Source organism: Monodelphis domestica, chromosome 1 (genome assembly GCF_027887165.1).
Source record: "Monodelphis domestica isolate mMonDom1 chromosome 1, mMonDom1.pri, whole genome shotgun sequence".
NCBI classification, from domain to species: domain Eukaryota; kingdom Metazoa; phylum Chordata; class Mammalia; order Didelphimorphia; family Didelphidae; genus Monodelphis; species Monodelphis domestica.
Window position 1 is genome coordinate 535,739,880 of NC_077227.1, and position 25,096 is coordinate 535,764,975.

The 25,096-nt window shown below is 37.9% G+C and overlaps 1 protein-coding gene and 2 long non-coding RNA genes across 3 annotated transcripts; 2 read left to right on the top strand and 1 right to left on the bottom strand.

Moving 5' to 3' along the window:
- Window positions 1-555: 555 nt before the first annotated feature.
- Window positions 556-4,642, bottom strand: CT83 (cancer/testis antigen 83). Its single transcript, XM_007476133.3, has 2 exons — window positions 4,571-4,642; window positions 556-1,263 (listed from the first exon to the last, which is right to left on the bottom strand). Exons 1-2 carry the CDS (start codon window positions 4,640-4,642, stop codon window positions 622-624), a joined length of 714 nt encoding a protein of 237 aa, XP_007476195.2. The 3' UTR covers window positions 556-621.
- Window positions 4,643-8,183: 3,541 nt separating this feature from the next.
- On the top strand, window positions 8,184-18,745 carry LOC103101395 (uncharacterized). Its single transcript, XR_458742.3, has 5 exons — window positions 8,184-8,283; window positions 9,062-9,180; window positions 16,361-16,431; window positions 17,282-17,348; window positions 17,990-18,745. It is a non-coding gene; the product is annotated as an uncharacterized LOC103101395 (long non-coding RNA).
- A 1,779-nt stretch (window positions 18,746-20,524) lies between these two features.
- LOC130453700 (uncharacterized) lies at window positions 20,525-23,907 on the top strand. The gene is made up of 3 exons (XR_008911210.1): window positions 20,525-20,619; window positions 21,156-21,254; window positions 23,522-23,907. It is a non-coding gene; the product is annotated as an uncharacterized LOC130453700 (long non-coding RNA).
- Window positions 23,908-25,096: the final 1,189 nt, after the last annotated feature.

Here is a 25,096-nt window from a genome sequence, read left to right on the forward strand (position 1 = left end):
ATGATATTGGGACATCTTCCTATTCATGCTATATTAGTTTCTTATTAGGATTTCCCCATAGTGTGGAAAAGGGAGGCAAAGGACAGGGAACATTTGTCCCATTTAAGTAAAATTACAATTCTGATTGATAACTATTTTAAACTTATAGATCATCTCCTTAAACTTCTTCCTCTCTAACTACAGTGACAGTCCATTATCAATGTATAATTATTATGTTAAAATGGATCTGCAGATGGCTATATTTATGATCACTGAGATTTGAGTTACTATCTCCTTAAAGATCAAAGAAATCTTTCACCAGGAATAATACTAACCAGCATTTATATATCACTTTACAAATATTATTTCATTTGTTCCTTTCAATAACCTTAAAAAGTAAATTCTACTATCCTCATTTTATAGATGAGGAAACCAAGGCAGGCAGGGGTTAAATGACTTGCCCAGGGTCACATGAGGCTGGATTTGACCTCAGGTCTTCCTGATTCCAAGGCTCTAATCACCCATTCACCTAATTATTTCGAATCTATACCTATAACATCATGCAAATCAACAATGTTGAGCTGATTTATTTTTTTATTGTTGGCTTCCACTTATACTACAATCTGGATATTATTCGGAGATTTAATGGAACTCTAATTCTCCATTTAAGCCCTGTGCAACCAGGAATTGTTCCAACTCTTCCAGTTTATACTCGACCATCCGGAGGTTTAATAGAATTCTTTTCTGTATGGCAACCGAGTGTGGGAAATCATTAAGGATCTCTTTGGAAAGGTTCCGTACCGACAGCCCTTTTTCTACCGTGTCTTTTGAAGCAGCATCATCACTGTCGTCTGGTTTTGTTTCAGGGATCTTTTTCTTAAACCACTTCCTCCCCTTCATCCACACCAGAGCGAAGAGGCTTGCGAAGATGCCACCGCTCAGCACGAGGTAAGCAGTCCCCAGAAGCATGATCAGCGCACGGACACGTGCCCTCCAACACTCACGAAAGGAGGGAGGATGACAGGTACAGCGATGGCGATGGTGAAGACTGTGGTAAAGGGCGAGGATGGTGGAGAAGATGAGGCTGAGGGAGGCAGAAGGGCTAGGGAAGAAGAAGAGAGGAACAGAGGGAAAGACTGATGGAGGGGGACAGGAGGGAGAAAGACGGAGGGATTCAGGAGAGCCCACCACCGCACAACGGCGGGGCTCGAGACTGGCCACTGGCAGGCGGAACAGCAACCTTCCTCTCTTCGCGCCCTGAGCCCGCGCTGCTTCCGGGTTAGTCTGGTGATTATTATGTTTGTATGTTCTATTGCTTATTGTGTCAGGCAGGAGGGGAGGAGTTGGAGAGAGTAGGGAAAGAGAAAATTTGGAACTCAAAATTTTAGAGAAAATAAATGTCAAAAAATTATTTTTACATGTAATTGCAGGAAAAAAAATATTTTTTTAAAGATTATATGCTCTAATGTCAATTAAGGAAATTGCTCTATAGTTTTCTTTCTCTGTTTTGGCTCTCCTTGGTTTAGGTACAAGCGCCACATTTGTGTCATAAAAGGAATTTGGTAGGACTCCTCCTTTGCCAATTTTTCCAAATAATTTATATAATATTGGGATTAATTGTTCCTTAAAAGTTTGGTGGTAGGTACTTGTGAATCCATCTGGGGTTGGAGATATTTTTTCTTAGGAAGTTTATTGATGGCTTTTAATTTTTATTTTTATATAGTATTATTTAAGTATTCTATTTCCTCTTCTGTTTAGGAGAGCAATTTATATTTTTGTAAGCATCCATTTCACTTAGATTGTCAGACTTATTGCCAAATAATTGGGCAAAATAGTTCATAATAATTGCTTTAGTTTTAATTTTATCTAAATTGGTAATTTGATTTTCTCCATTCTTTTTTTAAATTAAATTGACCAATGGTATGTCTTATTTTTATGTTTGTTTTTATGTTTTATATTTTATGTCTTATGTTTTTATGTTGCATGTCTTATGTTTTATTATTTGTTTTTCATAAAACCATCTTTTTATTTATTTTCTGATAGTTTTTTTACTTTCAATTTTATTAATCTCTCCTGGATTATTCAAGAATTCCAATTTTGTGTTTGTGTGTGGAGGGATTAATTTGTTCTTTTTCTATTTTTTTTATTGTATGGGCATTCATTGATCTGTTCTTTCTCTATTTTATTGATTTAATAACTTAGAGATAAATATTTTCACCTAAATAGTGCTTTGTCTTCATCCCATAAATTTTGGAATTATCACCTTGTCATTTTCTTTAATGACATTGTTTCTATCATTTATTCTTAAGGATTAGTTTAATTTAGGATATTTACTTTCCAATTAATTTTTAATCTTCACTCTTTATTGAATGAATTTTTATTTCATTATGGTTTGAAAAGGATGAATTTAATATTTCTGCTTTTCTGCATTTGGTTGTGAAATTTTTATACACTAATATGTGACCAGTTTTTATGAAGGCATCATATATCTCTGAGTAAAAGGTATATTCCTTTCTGTTCCCATCCACTTTTCTCTAGAAATCTATCATATCTAATTTTTATAAAATTCTATTCATCACCTTAACTTCTTTCTTATTTATTTTATTATTAGATTTATCTGCTTCTGAGAGGGGAAAGGGCCCCATCTAATACAATTTTACTGTCTATTTCCTTCTTTAACTCATTTAACTTTTCCTTAAAGAATTTGGATTCTATATAAAACATTTGGTTCATGGATGTTTAGTATTAATATTACTTCATTATCTATGGTACCTTTTAACAAAATGAAGTTTCTCTGCTTATCTCTTTGAATTAGGTCTTTTTTTTTTCTTTTTGCTTTGTCTGAGATCATGATGACTGTGCCTGTCTTACTTCAACTAAAGCATAATATATTCCGTTCCATCCCCTTATTTTACTTTTTCTATGTCTCTGTTTCAAGTATATTTTTGGTAAACAACATATTGCCAGATTCTAGTTTCTAATCCAGTCCGATGTCCACCTCTGTTTTATGGGTAAATCCATTCCCTTTCGCATTCACTACTAACTGTACTTTCTTCCTATTTTTTCCCTTTTATCCTTCTCTCTCTCTCTTATTATCCTGTACCTCTTCTAAAGTCTATTTTGCTTCTTTCTACTGCCTTCTTTTTTCTTCCCCCCACCCCTTTCATACCCTTCTCATTTCTCTTATCCCCTTCCCTTTCTTCCCTCTTGGGATGAATGAATTTCTGTTAGCAAATGAATGTGTATGTGTGTGTAAATATTTCCCTCTTTGAACCAACTTAGATGTGAGTGAGGCTCAAGCATTGCCTGCCCTTTCTCCAACATTTTCCTCTACACTATAAAAGTTTTCCCTTCTGTGCCTCTTTTATGTGAGATAATTTTACGCATTTATCCTCTCTCTTGTCCCTTTCCCCAGGACATCCCTCTTTCTGGCTTACTTTTAAAAAATTATTTTATTTAAAATACTTTTCCATAGTTCCATGATTCATGATTCCCCATTCCCTGCTCTTTCCTCCCCCCTCTCAAAGCTGACAAGCAGTTCCACTGGGTTATACATGTATCACAAACAGAGTGATCTTTTAACATCAAAACCCTAATCATATCCATATCAAACTAAGTGATCAATCATATATTTTTCTTCTGTATTTCTGTTCCCACAGTTCTTTCTCTGGATGTGGATAACATTCTTTCTCACAAATTCCTCTGGATTATCCTGGGTCGTCGCATTGCTGCTATTAGAAAAATCTATTACATTCAATTGTGCCACAGTGTATCAGTCTCTGTGTACAATGTTCTCCTGGCTTTGCTCTTTTCACTCTGCATCAATTCTTGGAGGTCTTTCCAGTTCACATGGAATTCCTCCAATTCATTATTCCTTTCAGCACAATAGTATTCTATCCCCATCAGATACCACAATTTATTCAGCTATTCCCCAATTGATGGGCACCCCCTCATTTTCCAATTTTTTGCCACCACAAAGAACGTAGCTATAAATATTTTTGTGCAAGACTTTTTCCTTATTATCTCTTTGGGCCTATTTTTTTTAAATTTTACATTATCCCAACATAACCTACTCACTCCTGCATTTCCTTTATATAGAGAATCCTTCTAACTGGCTTAATAATGATAAAGTTCCCATATAGAAATTGCATTTTAACCTTATTGAGTCCCTTATGATATCTTTTTCATGTTTACATTTTTTTCTTGAGTTTCATATTTGAATGCCATATTTTCTATTCAGCTCTGGTTTTGTCATCTGGAATGCTTGAAAGTCCTCTATTTCATTAAATATATTTTCCCCCCTTGACATATTACACTGAGTGTGGTCAGCTCTTTTGCCTTTCAGAATATTATGTTCCAAGCTCTTCAATTCTTTAATGTAGAAGTTGCTAAATTTTGTATGGTACTCACTGTAACTCCACAATATTTGAATGATTTCTTTTGTAAGATTTTGTACCTTTTTTCCCATTTGGCCAATTCTGCTTTCTTAAAAAAAGTTTTCATCAATTAATTTTTGTATCCTTTTTTCCTTTTGACAAATTTTGAGGTTTTTTAGGGTTTATTTTATTCAGTATTTTTATGTCTCTTTTACCAATCTGTAAATTGTCTTTTCATAATTTTCTTCCCTTGCTTTCATTTCTCTGCCTACTTTTTCCTCAACCATTCTCACTTTATTTTTAAATTCATTTTAGCTTTTCCAGGAATTCTTGTTGAACTTGTGTCCAGTTCACATTTTTTTCTTTGAGGCTTTTTTAATTTTTGTTTTTGTTTTTTACATCATTATCTTTTCTGAATTTATATCTAGATCTTCCCTGTCACTATAGAAGCTTTTTATAGTCAGGTTCTTTTTTAGTTGTTTGCTCTTTTTTCCCACCCCATTTCTTGGTTTGGAACATTATGTTAATATTGGACTCTGTTTTCAGTGGAAGTGGGAGAGGGCCACTATCTCAAGATTCAAGTTGTTTCACACTATTACTTTTAGAGCTAATTCTGGGATTATGGTATGATCTGGTGAAAGGTGTAGTCTGCTCTTCCTTGCTTTATACCCTGGTTTTTACTCAGGGCACCTCCTCCCTTGGGATGGGAAGTGATACTGCCCCTCAAGACTTCCACTCCCTCTTAATCAAAAGTATTCCTCTTGGCCCTTCCACTATGACCCAGAAGTGAGTATAGGCAGTGGAGTTGACAGACCCAGAATCTGGGTCTAGTGCTAGCCCAGATATGCCCTGTAATATCTTTCTGATCAGTTGCCAAGTCCCTTTTCTATCTTTGGCTTGATAGCTCCCCAAATTACAACTGTTTTGTCACCACTACGTAGTCTTACTACTGATGTTCATTCATGTGGGCTCCAGGCCAGCCTCCTCCCCCATGTCACAGATCTCTTTCCAATCTCCCATGTTTTCTTGGGATAGAAGAATATCTCACTCTAACCTTTTGTTGGCTCTGCCACTCCAGAATTCAATTTGAGGTGTTATTTTAAAGTTGTTCAAAGGGGAACGTTGGGAGAGCTTAGTTGAGTGCTTTCTCTATTCTGCTATCCTGGCTCTGTATCCCAGGTGCATTCATCATTTCCATTTTATAGATAAAGAAACTATGGCTGATAGAGGATAAGTGACTTGACCAGAGTCACACAGTGTTTTAAAATTAAAATTAGTGCTTAAAATTTAAAATGTTTTAAAATTTAAAATTAAAATCTTGAGATTTTTTTATAACCATGACAGTCTCCTGTTACGGAAGGTTGTAGTGTATAGAATCTATTCATGGAAAAATATAGGCAATTTTTAATAGAACCTATTCATGAAATAGGTACAAGCAATAGTTTTTATAGAATGTATTCATGTAAAAAACACAGGCACTCTTTTTTAGACTTACTATAACTGTATATCCAAAAATGTTTTCTTTCCAAAAGTTAGCTTGTTTTTTTTTCTCCCAGCACTTATATATTTCAAAAATCACCTGTGTGCCCTGAACCCTGACATTCAAAATGACTAGTTTTGACTATGTGACATGTGACTAAATGACATGTGGCCGCTAAAGTCAGAGTATTAATTTCTTACCTTCAGAAAGGCACCTTGGAGCACATCTTTTCAGCTAACAGACCCATGTCTCTGTGCTTCCCAATGTAGCAGCACCTTTATGTGAGTTATACTCTATAATTAGTGTGGGTGTCTGGGTGATACATCAGATCTCAGGAACTGTCTTTTTAAAAATTTATTTATATTCCAAAAATCTAGCATAGTACCTTGCACATAATAGATGCACTTAATAACTTTATTGAATTGAATCATATTTTACAGAAAAAAATAAGAACACTTACCGTGAGTTCCTTCTTTTCCCTTCTTTCTCAGCTCCACACTATCCCACAGATACCTTCTGCTAATATCTCCTTCAACCTATCTCACATGATAAAGTGTTCCTACTCCTTACCAAGAATAACTCCCTTTACTTGTTCAATTGGTCCCATTCCATCCTGTCTCCTCTAACAGTCTGACCCCTCTGACATCCCCACTCTTGTCACTTATTTGTAATCTCTCCCTGATTGCTAGCTCACTCCCTATAGCCTATGAAAGGCCTCCCTCCTCTCTTTTCAAAGACAACATCTCCTGCCAACCTGAGCCCTGAGTGTACGATGGAGGGCTGGATAGGTGTTAAATCCATGGGTAATAACCATTAGCATCAAGAGGTACTCTTCAAAGAACTAAAAAATTATCCTATAGGGACCTATGAGTCTCTCTATACAGCAGGAAATAGTGAACAACTTTCATATATCAAGGATTTATTTGCTAGACAAAGTGATAGAGTAGATATAGCTATGTAAGACATATATGTAAGGATTCATACATATATGTGTGCATATATGTAATATATTTGTGATATATCATCTATGTATAGGTATGTAACAATATGTATTAAAGTCTATATATAGCATGGATAAATAGATATGTGCTATGTATATATGTTAAACAAGCAATTGTTGATAAAGAAGAAATTAAGTAGCATCAGATTGATATCCTTACTCCAAATAATATTCTTAAAAGGCCTGGTTTAAGGAGAAATTTCAAGGAATGGTTAAAATGCTGTTATGTGACTGTTGATGGATTTCCTGATGTAAATGTAATGCTTTATAAAACTTAAGAAAAATAAATATACTTTTTTTTTACCAGACCTTTGATTTTGTTTAAAATGTTTCCAGTCAGGAACTCCCTTTCTAATCAATGAGCCCAGCATCATTTCTACAAATGATAGATTTAGGGAGTTATCTGGCCTATTACTTAAGTCTATTGAGTTGGTTGATAAGTCAAAAAGCATTTATTAAAAACTTACTCTGTTCCAAGTGCTCTGGAAATACAAATTTAAGCAAGAAGAAAGACATGCCCTCGAGGAGCTTACATTCAAATAGCAGAAGTGAAATGAATGGAAGCTGAAAAGTGGTGAGTAGTGGTGGGAAGTGTGACAGAGGCTGGCACTAAAGAAGAGTTTTCTCCTCATGGGGGAGGGGCCCCAGGAGATTGGAATCTTGAGGAGCAGAAGATTCTGGCTGGAAGAACAGTTGCTCTCTCAGTCTGGAGAAGCAGAAGAGAGAAGGTTGAGTAAGACTTTCTCCTGAGGGTTACCCACTTTTTTCTGCTTGTGACTGGAAATCCTTCCCCCCAACACTTCCCAATTGAAGGGGCTCAGAGAAGAGAAACCTAAGAAAAGACATTTTGAATCTCTGTCAGACTTTACCTCAGCTCCTGTTGCACTGGGTCTGAACTGTGGCCAAGGGGCCAAACCCAGGGTCAGCCAACCTATCTCTCAGGGGGCTTAGGCTGCCAAAGCCTGAGTTCCCCACCAAATTCTAAGAGGGAGGAAAAGGGTTTTAAATAGAGACAGGGACCCCTTTCCCCCCCCCACTTTCCTTTCCCATTCTTTTCCCTGCCAGTTATTCCTTTGTATTACCCTGACTGAATTAATTGACATTAAAGTAGTTATCTTTTCCCCAAGCTGTGAATCAAGAGTGAGTGAATAGATCAAAGGGAGAGACATCTTCCTAAGAAGAAGAGGGACAAGAGCAAATCTGGGAGAGCAGCCATAGTTAAGGAGGGAAAGCAGAAGGGGGGAAATCTTCAAATCCCCTGTCCTCTCTCTGAGCCAACCCTAAACATCAGCTGTCCTCTCCTAGATCCTGGTCCCTTTATGATCCCCAAATCTTTTTCTCCATTATTTGACAGGGTGCCTATGTGCCACATGGTAGGCGCTTAATAGATGTTTATTAACAGATTTGGTTGGAGTTCTAGAAAAGAAGGGTTCTTGATGGGCAGCTAGGTACGTACTTCTAAGCTATGTGAGCTTAGGTAAGTCTCTTAACCCCAATTACCTAGCCCTTGCCAATCTTCTTAGAATTGATCCTGGGTCAGAAGGTAAAGGTTTAAAAAAAAAGATGATGAAGGGTTCTTGTCAGAGGAGCTGCTTCTCTGGGATGGTTTGAGGTGAAGATACATGGGCAAGAAAGTCACTTAGCTTCTCAAAAACCCAAGAAACGCTCTAAGTCTTTAAGTTACCACGAAGGTATCAATTAGCCCCAGGAGGGAGAATTTCCTCATTGGGGGTTCCTACACCAATGAAATCACAGTTTTGATTTTTTCAAAATTGCCTCTAAATTTTACATTCACATGACATGCTTAGACTTACAAAGTCTATCACAACTGCACAGTCATGTTGGTAGATTATTATTAATGCAATTTTACAGAGGTGGAAGCTAAGAATCAGAGAAGAGAATTGACTGGGTTGTAGTTAGTGTCAGGGATAATATTCTTTTTAAAATATGCTCTCAGAATAGGAGGCAGAAAGGATAACAAAACCAACAGTATTTCCAGTAGGAAGCCTGGCACTCCCACTGATTGATACCAAAAAGCATCAGAATCTTTTAGTGTTAGAGTATCAAAGAAGAGATTAAAAAATTGAGGCACAGTGTAGGGAGGGCTTCAAACCTAATTCCTCACATACTCTACCAGAAAATGAATTCCCAGCTTCTAATGTCTGCAAATCTATGGAATGGTTCCTATGAGCAGGAATGGTAAGACTTTCTCTTCTTGTCTTTCAGAAAAGCCTCTTGGAGTCTCCCTCCCATCCCCCTAAAAAAGGTACCATTCAAGATTGAGGAGAGCAGGTGTTGCCATGGTTTTACAGTCCAGCATCCTCCTCACAGAGCTACTTTCCCAGGTCATTGATTTCATCTGGCATAGATAAGTTGCATTGTGAATGTGGCCTCAGGCCCAAGGATGCCTGGATGCTGAATGTCACAAACAGAAATGCTGCACAGGTCTGACTTTTTCTCTCCCGACTTTGGGGTTCTTTATGCTTTCTTTCCTCCAGATCTGTCACAAATATATTTTTCTTTGTTTTCCCAGATCCATTGGATGATCTGAGGGCCTTTTGCATACCCTCAGACTCATAAACCTTCAGAGCTAGAAAGGAATTTAGGCATAATTAAATTATATAATATATAATAAATTATAAGTTATATTATTGAGGGAAACTGAGACATACCTATGTGATCATGAGCAAGTCCTTTTACCACTCATAGGCTTAGTTTCCCCACTAAAAAATGAACAAGTTGAATTAGATGGTCTCTAAAATTCCTTGCAACTCTAAGGCTATGAGTGGATACATGAATGAATAAGAATTTTTCAAGTACTTATTAGGGCCAAGCACCTTGCTTAGGACTAGGGATAAAAGGGCAAAGGCATGACCTCAAAGAGTTTATATTCACATTTTCTCCTATGTAGAGGCAATATCACTTTTAGGGGAACGTAACCAAGGAAAGGGTACTTTGGTCTAGAGATTAACTGGATTGTGAGTGGAGTAGAATGCCCCATCCTATATGGAAACAATGGTCTAGTTGATATGTTGGTTCAAGAATTGAAGATAACTTAGTAACCAGGGAGGCTGAGGCTGGTGGATTTTTTGAGCCTTAGAGTTCTGAATTTCAGTGCTCTAAGCTTATTAAGTGTTTGCACCAAATATGGCATCAATATGGTGATGAAGAGTGTAGGATAGAAACCATGAAGCAGGTTGCTGAAGGAGGGACAAACCATCCTGGGTCTGAAACAGTGCTGGTCGAAGCTTCTGTGCTGACAGGCAGTGGACCACTTTTAGCCTGTCAAGATAGTCATAATAATTTTTTTTATTTTTATTTTTAAATTTTTCCATAGTTACATGATTCTTGTTGTCTCCCTCCCCAGAGCTGACAAGCAATTTCCTTCCCGAGTTGACAAGCAATTTCACTGATATATACACACATATACATGTATATATATATCACTCATACACTATTTCCATATGATTCATTTTTATAATAGTGTGATCTTTTAAAACCAAAACCCCAGAGCATATACCCATATAAACAAGTGATAAATCATATGTTTTCTTCTGGATTTCTACTCCCACAGTTCTTCCTCTAGATGTGGATAGCATTCTTTCTCATAAGTCCCTCAGGATTGTCCTGGATCACTACATTGCTATTAGTCGCAAAATCAATTACATTTGCTCATCCCACAATGTTTCAGTTACTGGGTATAATGTTCTCCTGGTTCTGCTTATTTCACTCAGCATCAGTCATGATAATCTTTTTTTAAAAATGAGGATAGCAAAATATTACACACTATTATTATCATGTAAATTGTTGCACTGGTTCTGATTATTCATTGTTATTAGTTTATAAAAGTCCTCAAATTTGTTTAATTTTATTATGTTAGTTATAGTAAAAATTTTTCTTCGACTTGCATTGATTTCACTCTGCACAAGTCCTTATGTCTTCACTTGTCTTTTTTATCTCATCTATTTTCTCATTTCTTACAGCACAAAATTGCTCCATCACATTAATATAACACAGCTTAATAATTCAACCACTCATCAATTGTTGGACATCCTCTTAGTATCCAATTTTTGCCACCACAAAAAAAATGTCATAATAAATATTTTTGTACAAAACAAGACATTTTATTATTTCTTTAATCTTTGAGTATCAGCCTAAGAGTGGTAGAGTTGGGTCAAATATGTATTATTTAATAACTTTTGTGTATAATTCAATACTGTCTTCATAATAGTTGTACCCATTCCCAGGTCCAACCAACAATGTATCAGTATGCCTTTTTTGTCATCTTTGCCCTCTGGTGAGTGTAAGAACAATGACTATTCATATTTCCAAAGAACCAATATTGAAACATGTTCTCCATCATAGAAAAAATGGATTTAGGGTTTAGAAATAAATATATGATAGATAGGTAGATAGATATGGATATAGATAAATGTGTATATAGGCAAAATTTTCAAGAAAGTGACCAGAAAGGAGGGATCTGATGCAAGTCCATAAAAAATAAAAGGTTTTTCCATTTGAATGTGCAGATGGAAAAAAAATGCATCAGTGCTGTCTCAGTGTTTGGGAGGATTGGGATGAGGTCCATGTTTTCCTTTTCTGTTCTGTAGTCAGAACTTAGGAATCATTTTCTCAGTGTGTCTCTTATTCACTAGCCCACAAATGTTGAAGTCAGTACTAAAAAGAATCCTTGAATCTTAGAATTCCTGAAGCTTGAAAGATTCCTCGAATCCTAGATGATTAGCATCCTGAAACCCTAGAGTCATAGACCTGTGGTGGCAAACCTATGGCACGTATGCCAGAGAGAAAACTCAGAGTCCTCTCTTTGGGCATGTATGTCATTGCCCCAGTGCAGAGTTCACCAGAGTTCATTACTAGAAAGCCAGAGGGCCAGGCTATTCCCCTCCCCCTCTCCACGTGTGCCCGAGGACATCACCCATTCCTATAAAAGATTTGTTGTCACTGTTGTAGACAGTGCCTTAGGCTCACATAAATTTAGAATCTTAAAATAATATGTAAGAAAGGTTTGAGCATGTACTGGTTTCTTGGGATTTATACTTCATGGGGGTAGGTATTCCCCTTTGGCCCCTTAAAGAGTTATTTCAGACTATTGTATCTTTGAGTTGGAAGATAGAGCTACGTCATTTATTAAAGGTCTTGAGCAACAATATTTGGAATGGGGTAATTAACTCCCCAATCCTACTGTAAACCTTCAAATTTCCCAGACCCTACTTTATAAGATTGGATTAAGACCATTCCCCATTTGGGCAGTGAACTCTACTTAAAGCAGGAATGTGAGAATTCTACTTTACCTACTTGGGTCTGCCCTAGGGGAAGATAAAGTTGTAAACTCTTTTCTGAACAATGAAAAGTACTTAAACCCATACTTTTCTTAAGCTAAGTACCTATAAAGGTCAAGCAACTTGTGAATTTACAAGGAACAAAGAACTGGAAAACTTACTCAGCGCTTTCCTGGTGTGAATTACACAAAAATACACACCGTCTTAGGTGTGGACTAAGAATGGGTGGTCCTTTAGAAACATCTACAGTGATTGGTAGATGTAAGGACTTAGGGGAGGTGACAGAGGAAATTTTGCCCTTAAAAATAAGAGCTCAGGGAAGAGCTGAGAAGTCATTCTGAAACATTCAGATTGGAGAGACTCATTCTGAGGAGACTGATTCTGAAACATTCAGATGGAGGAGGGAGCTGGTGAAAGCAGCTGAGATGCTGCTGGCTTGGTGTCATTAGAAATCCTTACTTAGACAGATCTTATGGTGAGTTATAAAAAACTGACTGATTTCTCTTTTAAGACTCAGGTCTAGACCATATTGGCTTTGAGGCCCTTCATACTTATTCCTTTTTTACTCTCTCTCTCTTTCTTTGATTACTCATTGTATTGTTAATTAAAATCTTTATAAAACCCAATTGACTTGGGTATTTGAATAATTGGGAATATTTCCCTGGCGACCACCTTATATTTGATTTTTAAACCCAAGACACTGTAGTGAAACATATTTCTGCGGTCAAACTTACTCACCCTCTCTTATATCTATCACAATTTATATCTTCCACTATTTTAATCACTACAGTTTAAGACCTTAACCATTTTAAATCTCACACTACCTATCATTTAAAGAACTGACCCACAAAGAATCAGTGGCACAGAAACAAGAGAAAAAAAGAAGAAAGAAAAAACAGAACTGAGATGCAGCAGGGGGTTGGGGGGACCCAGGAAATTAATTAGCCCTAAAGCTTTCTCAGAGCAGAAGATAGTTTGAAGTCACCCGTTGTACCCACCTCTTCTAGGACTTAAGGAAGTTCCAAAAGAAAGGTGTGCTCTTTTTCCAATTTTGTCTCCCAGTGGTTTACTTCAACAGACACTGTTCTGATCACTTCTTTAAACATAAATTTCTAATAACCTGAATTTTGCCTCAACCATAAAAAGGCTAAGGAATTGCTAAAGATACACATAAATTTAAATTAAAGTCAAAAGACAACTTCTATCCAAATGTTAGGAATTTTTCTAACTGGGGGCTTTTAGTAATTGTAATTGTATTCCTGACTTTTTCTTTCACTTAATACAAACTTCATAAAGCAGCATATGTAGGAATCATATGAACCTTGAGACAATTATATTGCCCCTAAGGGGGGAAATGAACTGATTATTATGAGTGGTAGCTGATTACTGTTAAATATACAGTGGGTAGAGAGGAAAGGATGCTCACTGGACATCACTGGTCACCTACATCCTCCACAAGCATGGTGGCACCTATATACAGTGGTGTTACAAATAGAATGTTATACCCAGAACCTCCTTAGCTCTCAATCCACTGAGCTATTTAGCTGCCCCGCGCCCCAGAAACATTGATTAAGTACTTATAATGTATCAAGCACTGTGCAAAGAAAAAGTACTGAAAGCATTTCAGGCATGGAGAAGAGCCAATAAAAAGGTTGGAAATGGAAGATAGTATAAGGAATAACAAGAAAATAGATCTTACTGGATCATAAAATACATGGAGAGTTGAAAAGTGTACAAAGACTGGAAAGGTAAAAGAAAGGGTGGTGAGGGCTTTAAATGCCATAGGGAGAAATGTATATTTTATCCTGGAGGTAACAGGGAGTCAGAAGGATGATATGGTCAAATACACACTTTAGGAAAATCATGTGGGCAACTGAATAAAGAATGGATTGGAGTTGGAGAGACTTAGAACTGTAGGGAGACAAACCAATTAGAAGACTTGTAACATTTTAGGTGTGAGTGAGAACTTGCACCAGAGTGTTGGTTATATGAGTGGAGCGAAGAGGAGACATGAAGAATATTGTGAAGGTAGAAACAAGATTTGGTGACAGATAGTGGAGTGAGTATAAGAGAGAATGACACCAAGATTATGACCCTGGGTGATTGGGAAGATAACAATGTCCTAGACAGTAATTGAGAAATTTGGAAGCAGGGAAAACTTAGGGGGGACATAATAATTATTTTTTAAGACTTGCTGGATTTGAGATGTCTGTTGGCTATCCAGCTCATTTTTTTCAAAAGGGAGTTGGTGATTTAAGACTATAGAGACCAGGACTGGTTGTATAGACCTGGGAATCATTGGTATAGAGGCGATTATTGAACCCAAAGGAGCTTGAGTTCCCTAAGTGAGATAATATAGAGGTAGAAGAGAAGAGGACTCAGGATAGAGTCTTTGGAGATACCCATAGTTAATGGTTAGGAAGAAGATACAGAGAAAAAGACTGAGAAGAAATGATTAGACAGGAAGGAGAATCAGACACTATCATGGAAGATTAGAAAGAGAAGAGTATTATGAAGTTTTTGACAGTGTCAAAATTTGTAGAGAGGTTAAAAAAGATGAGGATTGAGGAAAAGCCATTAACTTGGTCAATTAAGAGATTATTAGTAACTTTGGAGGGAGAAGTTTCAGTCAAATGATGAGCCAGATTGTAGAAGATTTTTTAAAAACTCTCACCCTTCTGTCTTAGAATCAATACTATGTATTAGTTCCAAAGCATAAGAGCTGTAAGGGCTAGGTAATAAGGGATAAATGACTTGTCCAGGGTCACACAGCTAGGAAGTATCCACAGCCAGATTGGAACCCAGAACTTCTCATCTTCAGGCCTGGCTCACTATCCAGAGCCAACCAGCAGCCCCCTTAGAAGCTTTATAACAGTGTGAAGGGAGATGAATTGGAGACACCCAGATAGCTTTCTCTGGGAATTTAGCTGAAAAGGGGATACAATTATAGCTAATAATGGTAAAAGGATCAAGGTAGATTTTTTTTAAGATAGGGAAGAAATGGACATGTTTGTAGGCATTGGGGAAGGAGCCAGTAGACACAGAAAGATTAAAGATTAAAGAGAAGGTAGAGATAATAGTGAGGGCAATCTGCTGGAGAAGACAAAAAAGGATTTGGGATTAAAGAGATCAAAGATACTTCTTAATAAAACAGTAACTCTTGAAACAGAGGACACTACTACCTGTGTGACCATGAAATCCTGAATTCCCTTCAAGGCTCAGATCAAGAACTATGTCCAGTTGTTAGATTGCCACACTACTGCTACCTCACCCCATCACTTTATATATCCTGAATTTATCTAGAATCATATTGCATCTATCCTTTCTTACTAATGAAATATTAGCTCTTGGAAGGCCTGTATTACGCATGTATTTGTATCTCCAGGGTCTAACATAATAACTAATACTTAGTAGCTGCTTTAAAATGCTTGTTGTTTGACAGAGAAGCCTTTTTCCTCATCTGTAAAATGGGGGAAATAACTATAATGCCTACCTCACAGGGTTATTTTGATAAGAAAATGAGATAATGCATTGTCTTTTTGTATACCTTAAAACTCTTTGTAAACAGGAGCAGCTAGGTGGCCAGATAGGTTCAGATCTGGCCTCAGACTCTTCTTAGCTGTGTGACCCTGGACAAGTCACTTACCCACAATTAACTAGCCCTTATTACTCTTCTGCTTTAGAATTAAATTCTAAGACAGAAGGTAAGGGTTGTTTGTTTTTTTAAAACTATGCAAACATCAGCTATTTTCATTAAAACAATAAACTCTCCAAACTTTAGAGTAATAACATAGTACTAGAATAATAGAATCTTTGGGTTTTTAAATCCTAATATTATAAAATCTGGGATTTGGAAAGGGCTGTAGAGATAATCTGTCCAACCTTTGCCCTATATAAGTTTCTTCTAAGCAGCTCTTTGGGAGCACTGTTCATTTGACTCATTTCAGCAAATATTAAGTAGTTGCATCTATCTCCATTTGCCTTGTCCCTGCAAGACTCTAATTGATAATTTATTACATCACAGGAGACAGACTATATCAACTTTAGAGAAATACTTAACATAGATAAATGATCCAAGGGATAGCTCAATGTCCCCCTTCTGCCTTGAAAAGAGAAGATAGTAATTACTGTAACAATAACAACAATAAATGCAATTCTTTATATTCATATAACCTTTCATACTATACAAAGTTGCTTTAAAAACCAATATTTCATTTTATCTTAGCAACAACCCTAAAAGATGGTAAAAGGATCATTAACAACATTTAACCAATGAAGACACTGAAACTTAGAAAGGTAAAATCCCTTTGAGCAGAGATTCTTACCCTTTTTTTTTTTTTGGATCATGAGCCCCTTTGGCAATCTAGTGAAGCTTGTGAACCCCATCTGTTTAGCTGGGAAAAGAAAAGATTGGGAATGGGATGGGAGTGTGCTTAATCATCATCTTCAACCATATGAAGGGTTATTTTGGGTTAAAGGGATTAGACTTGTACTGCCTGGTCCTAAAAGACAGAACTCCACTCAGTGGGCAGAAGTAAAAGGGATACAGCTTTTGGGTCAGTGCAAAGCAAAATATTTGAATAATCAGGGCACTTCAGATATGGAAAGAGTCACTTCATGAGGTAAAAAGCTCTCAATCTCCAGAGATCTTCATTTGAAGTTTGGGTGACCATGTTACCATAGTAAATGTTTCTTTAGTGTTGTTTCATCTCTGTAAAGACCTGAGGAATCTAGACATTTTGACAGAGGGAAATAGAATTTGTGAAACACCAGGAAGATGTACAGATCTGACCATACCCACAATAGGGAGGAAGACCCCATGACCATGTAAAGGGGCCTTTAGAGCAGGTACCCTTTCTAATATGAAGATATCCCTAAGGGAGCTTACCTGGACATGGAGACATTCTTAATCCCCTCCCACAATGGGTGGACATAGCCTCTTTTGACTGTCTGTGTAACTACGAAACAGGCTGAGTTTTTAAACCTACCAAAATGAAAATATGAGTCACTCTGCTGCTGAGACTAAAGGGTAATGGTCTCAATTCACTCACAGCAGAGACACCATGAGAACCAGTGAGAAGGGGACAATTTCCTTCTCCTTCTCTCCCCTATATTTTGTTCTGATTATGTTCATTCTTCATCTCAGGTTTAGGTGTAGTGATCTCCACCAGAGAAGAGTTTGAGCCATGGCCACCCTTGAGTCCAGATTGCAGGTGAGATAGTATAACCAGCCATCCTAGAAGGGAAACCCTAAGAAACCAGGATGCCTGGGACTCAAGCTCAGAGGGAAGTTTGGACTTGGGACTTGGGCTTGTGAGCTATAGAATTTGAGTTCAGCTATGATTAATCCACTTCCCTGCCCTAGATACTGAGGTGCTACAGGGGGGAAGAAATTGTTCTTCTTACACATGGGGAAGTGCATTTGTATATTTGTGATTGTGACTTTTTTTTGTTTTGACATGTTCTAATAGAATAAGGAAGACACAAAATTTAGGCTTTAGTTTACAGGATTTTCTTCCTTCTTCTTTCAATCCACTGCCTCCTAGTTTTTGTATTCCCTGCTCACCAGGTAGGGAAAAATGGACTTTGACAGTTGTTATTGCACCAAGTCAACTGATCACTATGTATCCATGATCATGATTCACTTTTGAAAGTATTTTGAAATGTATTCTGTGTCACTAACATTTTCTCCATCACTTTCATAAGTCTAGACAATTTTCAAAACAACAAGTCAAGCCCAGAGTTGTAGGGTTGCTTTTTATTCTCAAATTGAAATTTTAACAATTAGCTCTTCAACATACCCCTGAGTAAGAGGAACTATTTTATTTCACTGATCTTCTCCTACTTGACCCAGATATAGTCCCTGATCTGGAGTGATGACCTGAGATCCAACCTCCTTTTCCATTATCTGCAGATGTGAATTCTATTGGCATGCCCAAAGAATTGGTGAGACCCCTGGGATGATACTCTGGGTGATGGTTCCTGTATGAATACTTATCCAATTTTCTTTGTTTTATAAATTATGTAGCCATAGTTTGTCAAGTATTTAAATTCTATGACAATAGGTAGTCAATGGGGAGGGAATGATGGCAAGAAGAGAATGATGACAGAAGCAACAATTCAGATGTGACACAGAAGATCTGGAGTAGTAGACCTCAAATTTTTTATATTTTGAGCAACATCTGATATCATCTCTCCCAGCTAAATTTTTAACCTTGGATTTAAACTGCTTAGGGCAGCCATTTTTCAAGCCATATATTGTTGTAGTAGTAAAGTAATTGAAAGGACATGAGATTTGTAAGGGGGTAGACTATCCTGCCAGCCATGCCAAATGTGCTGGTTATGCCAATTATAGGGTGGCATACCCTCCAAGAATACTTGAGATACCAAAGAAAGAGGGATTTATGTCCACTTAGTCATTAATAGGTTTTGCTAGAGTTAATTAGTTTAATTGGAGGAATTTTCACAGAAGAGGTCCAAGAAATATTGAGGATTCCCACACCAACTCCAACCTAGATCAAATATTATGTAGAAGCAAAACAAAGAAGATCTAGAGCCAGGGATGGCCCAGGGTCACATGTAAGTTTTCCCTTCAGATAGTTGGGGTTTCTTTGGCTATTTACATTTACCCCAGGTAGTTCACATTTTCAGCGGAGTCATTGGTCACATATTTATATTACTCTAGCTACCACCATATAGTAGTCTAAACATTTACAAATTAACTATCCTCTGATAGTCCAAAGAGGACACTAGAGTCTTTTAGGAAGACTATCGCAAGCGTGCACCAGAGAGGCACTGAGTTAGCTATTTGGCAGATAGCTCAAGAAAAGTGCCACTTATGGATAACCCAGATATTGTACTTCTTCATTAGATAATGAGTACAATGATATGCTTAAGGAAGAAAGCATAGTGCCTTGAGGGCTGGGCAATAATGTGTGAGATAAAAATATTTCAGAGAGTATTAGGGGTTCAGGTTAAGGATTCTTAACTTGGGATCCTTGAACAATCAGAAAGTCCCTGGTTAGGAACAAAATGTCACATCTTTATTTACGTTAATCTTGGGTTCTTTTATAATCCTCTGCCATTTGACACATTTAAAAACATTATTCCAAGGAGTCCATGACACACATATAAAAAAGATTAAGAACATATACAGATGATCTCTGAGATATATCTTTCAACACTATGATTTTTCCTCCCATATTTCAACATGGAAGTCTCCTCTCTCTTACCCTTAAAGAAATGAGCAATGGGGATATTCCTGACCTCATGTGCAAAGATGCCATGTGAGATGAGCCCAGGGCCAGGACCAACTTACAAAGGAGGCTTGATAAAATGGAAAGGGCATGGAACTCAGAGCTGGAAGAACTGGTTTCAAATACTTACTCTGTCATTTACTGTCATTGTGACCTTGAACAATAAGTTACTCTAAGTCTCATTTTTCTCATCTTTAAAATGAGGCAGATTCTCTCAGTGCCTTCAGAGATTCCTTCTGGTTTTAAATCTATGAATCTATGGGGTTGGGAAATATAGCCAAAGTCTAAGAATTCTAATTCAGAAGAGGAGTCAGTGTTGGGATCAGTCTTGCTAGAGAAATACTAAATCAGGACTTATGTCACGTGTTCTCCCTAAAGACAGAGATAAGTGAAATTGGAACCAGGCAAAGTTTGTCTTGGATACTTCTCCCTCCTCCTTGCCCCTACTCTTAAATACCTACTTTAGCAATAGTTTCTTCTTTCCTGAAAGAGAAGTTTTGATAGGAGTCACCTCTAATGATGTTTCTCTGTGTGGAGAGGCCGTGGAGCCTGCTTCCTTGGAGTGTTGTAATGACACATAATGAAAATGGGGGGGGGGGGCGGCAGCTGGGTGGCTTAGTGGATTGAGAGTCAGACAAGAGATGGGAGGTCCTGGGTTCAAATGTGACCTCAGATACTTCCTAGCTGTATGACCTTGGGCAAGTCAATTAACCCACATTGCCTAGCCCTTACCACTCTTCTGCCTTAGAACCAATACCCAGTATTGATTCTAAGATGGAAGGTAAAGGTTTTAAATTTAAAAAGAAAAGAAAATGGGTTAGAGGAAAGTGAATATGCATATCCATCTCTAACTGTTTCTTGGCTGCTAACCATATGGCTAGGAGAAGCCTTTTTAGTTGTCTGGGTAGCTGGAAATGTCTGTCTTTAAAAAGTACTCATGACCCAGAGACCCTACCATTTTCCTCAACCTCCTTTTCTGGCTGATTTCTTAGTTGCTGCCAGTATCTAGAGAAAGGCAGTGCTGTAAGAGGAGAGGGCTTGGACCTTCTCTTTGATGCTCATATATGGTCCTGTGGAAATAAGTGTCTTGGTCCTTTGGCTTTATGTTTTACTCTTTTCCATTTCCAGTAAAGGAGATTTATCTGGAGGCTCTGATCTTATGAGTTTTGAAAAATCAAAAGAATGTGCCTTCATGGATGCTTTTCTGAATATGAACTTTGAGTGCTAGGTAGGAACTGAACTAAATTTATATCTTCAAAGTAAATGTCACTTCATAAAACCTAATTGACATGAAATGGTTAAATAAAGGTGGGGGGCTAGTTACTGGGACCTAACAATAAAGGAAATAAGGGAATGAGGGCTCGAACCAACGGCATTAGAGAAGATATACCCCCAAGCCCATCTGAGTACCCCTAGCATCCTTAGGGGGCCAACGTAGCTGGTGGCTCTGAAAGAGTGCATCAAAGCATCATCACTACACAAAAAAGAACCCTCTATCTGGTGGAAATAGGTGAGTCAGGAGGTAGTGGTACAGACCATAGCCCTGAGGACCCCAGCAATTTAGCTGGGAGTAAAGGATTAACTGTCAGAGAGCACCAGAAGCTAGCAAAAAATGAATGACCCTTTGAGGAGACAGCTTGGTCCAGACAAACTGCCAGCCCTTCAGCATTTTTTACAGTTCATTTTCTGATCTCAATTAGACTTCCTGGCCTGAATCTCTGCTCTAATAACTATTTTTCTCATTCATCATCCTCTGCTCCACAGACAACCTGGTAACTGGATTATAAAAAGGAAAAACCAAGCCTGGTTGTTTAAATTAAGATTGCCATCTTCCTAATGAGTGTCTAGTCTCCTCTGCCTCAGGTAAAGGTTTCCCTTTACCCATCCTGAGATTTGCCTGATCCTTCATTCCCTTGGGCAGGATATGGCAATGTACTCTCACTGAGAATGTCAGAGACTGGGTTTCCCTAGACATGTTGTCATTTTAAGACTGAACTGTCATGGTGCAAGAAAAGCCATGTCCCCTGTGAAAGGGACTGGGGACAATAGAAAATAGGTCAAAGAGAGCACATTGGGGTGGAGATGGGGCCAAGATAATGCACCCAAAGTCAGAACTCATAGTTGACCTCCAATTCTGCTACTCCCATTCTCAAATTTCCATGGCCCCATGACACAGGATCAGCCATCATCCAAATGTAATCCTGGATCCAGAGACAGAAATTCTAGGTTTGAATAATGGCTCTCTAATGTACTACCTATGTGACCTTAGGCAAGTCACTTCCATACCCTTCTCAGTTTCCTCTTAGGTGAAACAGATAATTGCAAAGGACCTTGTTGGCTCTAGAACTGCCTCCATATAGCCTCACAAATAGTTCATCCCCATAGTAAAAGATTCCTTTTTAAATTACCTGGGCATAGTGGATATATTGCTGACCTTAGACTCAAGATCTAGATTTAAATCCTGCCTCAAACACTTATTCTAACTGTATGACCCTAGTCTAGTCACCTAAACTCCTTAAAATTTGGTTTGTCTGTAAAAACGAGTAATTTGGACAAGATGACCTCTAGAGTCTCCTCCAGGTCCAAATCTATGATCCTATGATAACTCAACCTCACTTCCCCTCTGAAAAGCTCTTCCCCATTACCCTGAGCAACCAGACCCAGAGAAGAGGAAGAAGGCCAGGCACTCAAGGGGCTGCACTTGAGTTTTTTGATATTCATGCTTTCTGTGGGTTCTATCTTACTATCCATCTTAAATAGCTAAGATTGAAAACTGCTTCAGGCAAAGATTGGGTTCCTTTTTTATTTTTTATTTTTCTTAATCCATTTAAAGTAGGCAGTAGGGGGCTGCTGGATTGAGAGCCAGTCCTAGAAACAGGAGGTCCTAGGTTCAAATCTGACCTCAGACACTTCCTAGCTGTGTGACCCTGGGCAAGTCACTTAACCCCCATTGCCTAACCCTTACCACTCTTCTGCCTTGGAACCAATACAGTATTTATTCCAAAATGGAAGGTAACAGTTTAAAAAAAATAAAGTAGGCAGTAATTATATATATATATATATATATATATATATATATATATATTAAACCCTTACCTTCTTTCTTAGAATCTATACTAAATATCAATTTCAAGGCAGAAGAGGAATAAGGGCTAAGCAGTTGGGGCAAATGACTTGCCCAGGGTCACAGAGCTAGGAAATCTGCCTGACTCTCTATCCACTGAGCCATCTAGCTGTCCATTAATAATAGTATATTCCCAGTGAAGAATGGTATAGGATAAATTATATAAAGGGCATCTTCAGAGTAATATGTGGCTGGAAAAGGGGGTAGGTAATTGACATAAATGGGGGCAGCTAGGTGATGCAGTGGATAGATTACCAGCCTGCAATCAGGAAGACCTGAGTTCAAATGAGGTCTCAGATACATTCTAAGTGTGTGACCCTGGGCAAGTCATTTAACCCTATTTGCCTTAATTTCCACATAAGTAAAATAAGATGGAGAAGGAAATAGCAAATCACTCCAGTGTCGTTGCCAAGAAAACATCAAATCAGGTCACATAGAGTCAGACACAACAACAATAACTATGATCATATAATGAGAGAGAAATGATGGCATCGCCAATTCATTTCATTGCTGTCCATCAGCGATGTGAGCTCTTAGAGGAAGAATCCCCTATGTAAAGCATTCATGAGAAGACGTTGATAAGAAGTACACAGGAAAAGGTGTGGATAGGTTGGAGCAGAGCCACAGAACTAATAATAATGGCAGTTATTATAGTAATATTTATTTTGCACTTACTATGGACTGAGTACTATGCTAAAGCACTTTACAATTATTAACTCATGTGATCCTCACAACAAATTCAGAAGGTAGATGTTATTATTATCTCCATTTTACAGATGAGGAAACTGAGTCAAACAGAGAGTAAGTGACTTCCTAGGGTTTGAGGTCACATTTGAACTCAGGTTTCTTGACTCTAGACTCAGCACTTTATCCACTACACCATCTAGCTAGAGCTAGAAGAGACCATCCAATCCACCCTCCTCATTTTACAGATAGGGATACAGAGGTCCAGAGAGATAAAGATGATTTGCCTGAGGATGTACAGTAAATGTTTCTCATTTTACAGAGGAAAATTAAGCTCAAAGAACTGAAGAGATATGCCTATGGTTGCACAGGTAGCAAGAAGCACAGCTGGATTCAAACCCAGATTCCCCCAGATGCATGTTCATTGAATTGTAAATCTTTCAGTCATGAAAGTAATTCTTCCTGAATTTGATGCCACCATCTGAATATGAATTCCAAGTCAGCAGGAGTCTGATGAATACTGAGGGTTTGTCATCATGGCTCAGGTCTGCATCATTGGACTCAGGCATCTCAAACTGAAATTATCTAATTAAATTTATTCCATTCTTAAGATAAAACCTATTATAAGATCCATGTCTTACTGACTTGAATGGTTTGTTTTTTCCTTCATTTTTCTTATGAGTTCATCTGAACAATCTCTACTAGAATTGGGGAATGGACTGTTTCACACGGGAAGGAATCAAGATTCCCAATGAACCTTTTTAGATACCAAGCACTGCCCAGAACAATCCAGACTAAAACCTGGCAGTGTGACAATCCACACAGAGATGTGGATATGTAATGATACCCCCCAGAACCTTGGCATGAAATCATCCCTGCCAGAATCTGTGTGGGAATGATCCCTACCAGAACCTAGGCATTGTCCACATGGACTCCAACTAAGTTTCTCAGAACAGATTCAGTGGGGGCAACAACTGTTTGATTTTTTTATTTTTATTGCCAGTGCCTACTGAGAGCAGGGCTTCAAATCTTCTTAAATATGAGATGGACTTGGAGACAGTTAAGTGACTTAGTATCCAGACCTAGAGACCAGGGATCCTGGGTTCAAATCTGGTCTCAGACACTTCCTAGCTGTGTGACCCTGGGCAAATTATTACCCCCATTTTCCTAGCCCTTGCCACTCTTCTTTCTTAGAGTCAATAGACAGAATTCATTCTAAAAGATAATTTTAGAAAATTTCACAAGTCCCTTCATGCAAGGGACTTGTGAAATTATGAGTACAGGGATTCTCCTTCCACTAACAATTGAAAGGTCACTGGTTTGGGAAACTGACCAAATCCTCCCTCTGACACCGATCTATGATCTTATTGAGTGGCATATATATATAAAGAGAGAGACAGAGAGAGAAAGGGAGATCTGGGTCTCAGTTTCCGCATTTATAAAATGAAGATATACTAGATGACTTGGCAGCTCTAAATATATGACCAGATAACTATTTAGTAGCTGAGTTCTAGGGTACTGTTTGAAGCACATAGAGATTAAAGACCTTGCCCTGGGTTACCCAATAAATAAGCATCACCAGAGCACAGATTTTAACCAGGTTTTCCTGTCTCTGACAACCCTATCCCCTAGGTCACTGATACCTCTGACTTAGACAAAATAGACAAATAATTGAATCGAACAAGATTTGGTGAATACCATTTTGACTCCATAAAGAGGATTTACAAAATGTGTGTTCACGTTGATTTTCCTTCCATCTATTTTGTACCTTTTAATCTCCCTAGAAAACTCTCTACTTTCTCACACATGAGTGTATGGTCTTTGCTGCTTGGTCAAGTCTTGCAACTACAAGTTTTACTTTCAGAAACTTCACTGAAGGCTGCCAGATGAGGGTAGT

Excerpts from the sequence above, each read along its gene's own strand:
- CT83 (XM_007476133.3), bottom strand. The coding sequence starts at position 4,642 with ATGGTTGAGGAAAAAGTAGGCAGAGAAATGAAAGCAAGGGAAGAAAAT. Across the intron at positions 1,264-4,570 it reads AAAAGACAATTTACAGATTG|ACTAACCCGGAAGCAGCGCG; the intron begins GTAAAAGAGACA and ends AATAATCACCAG.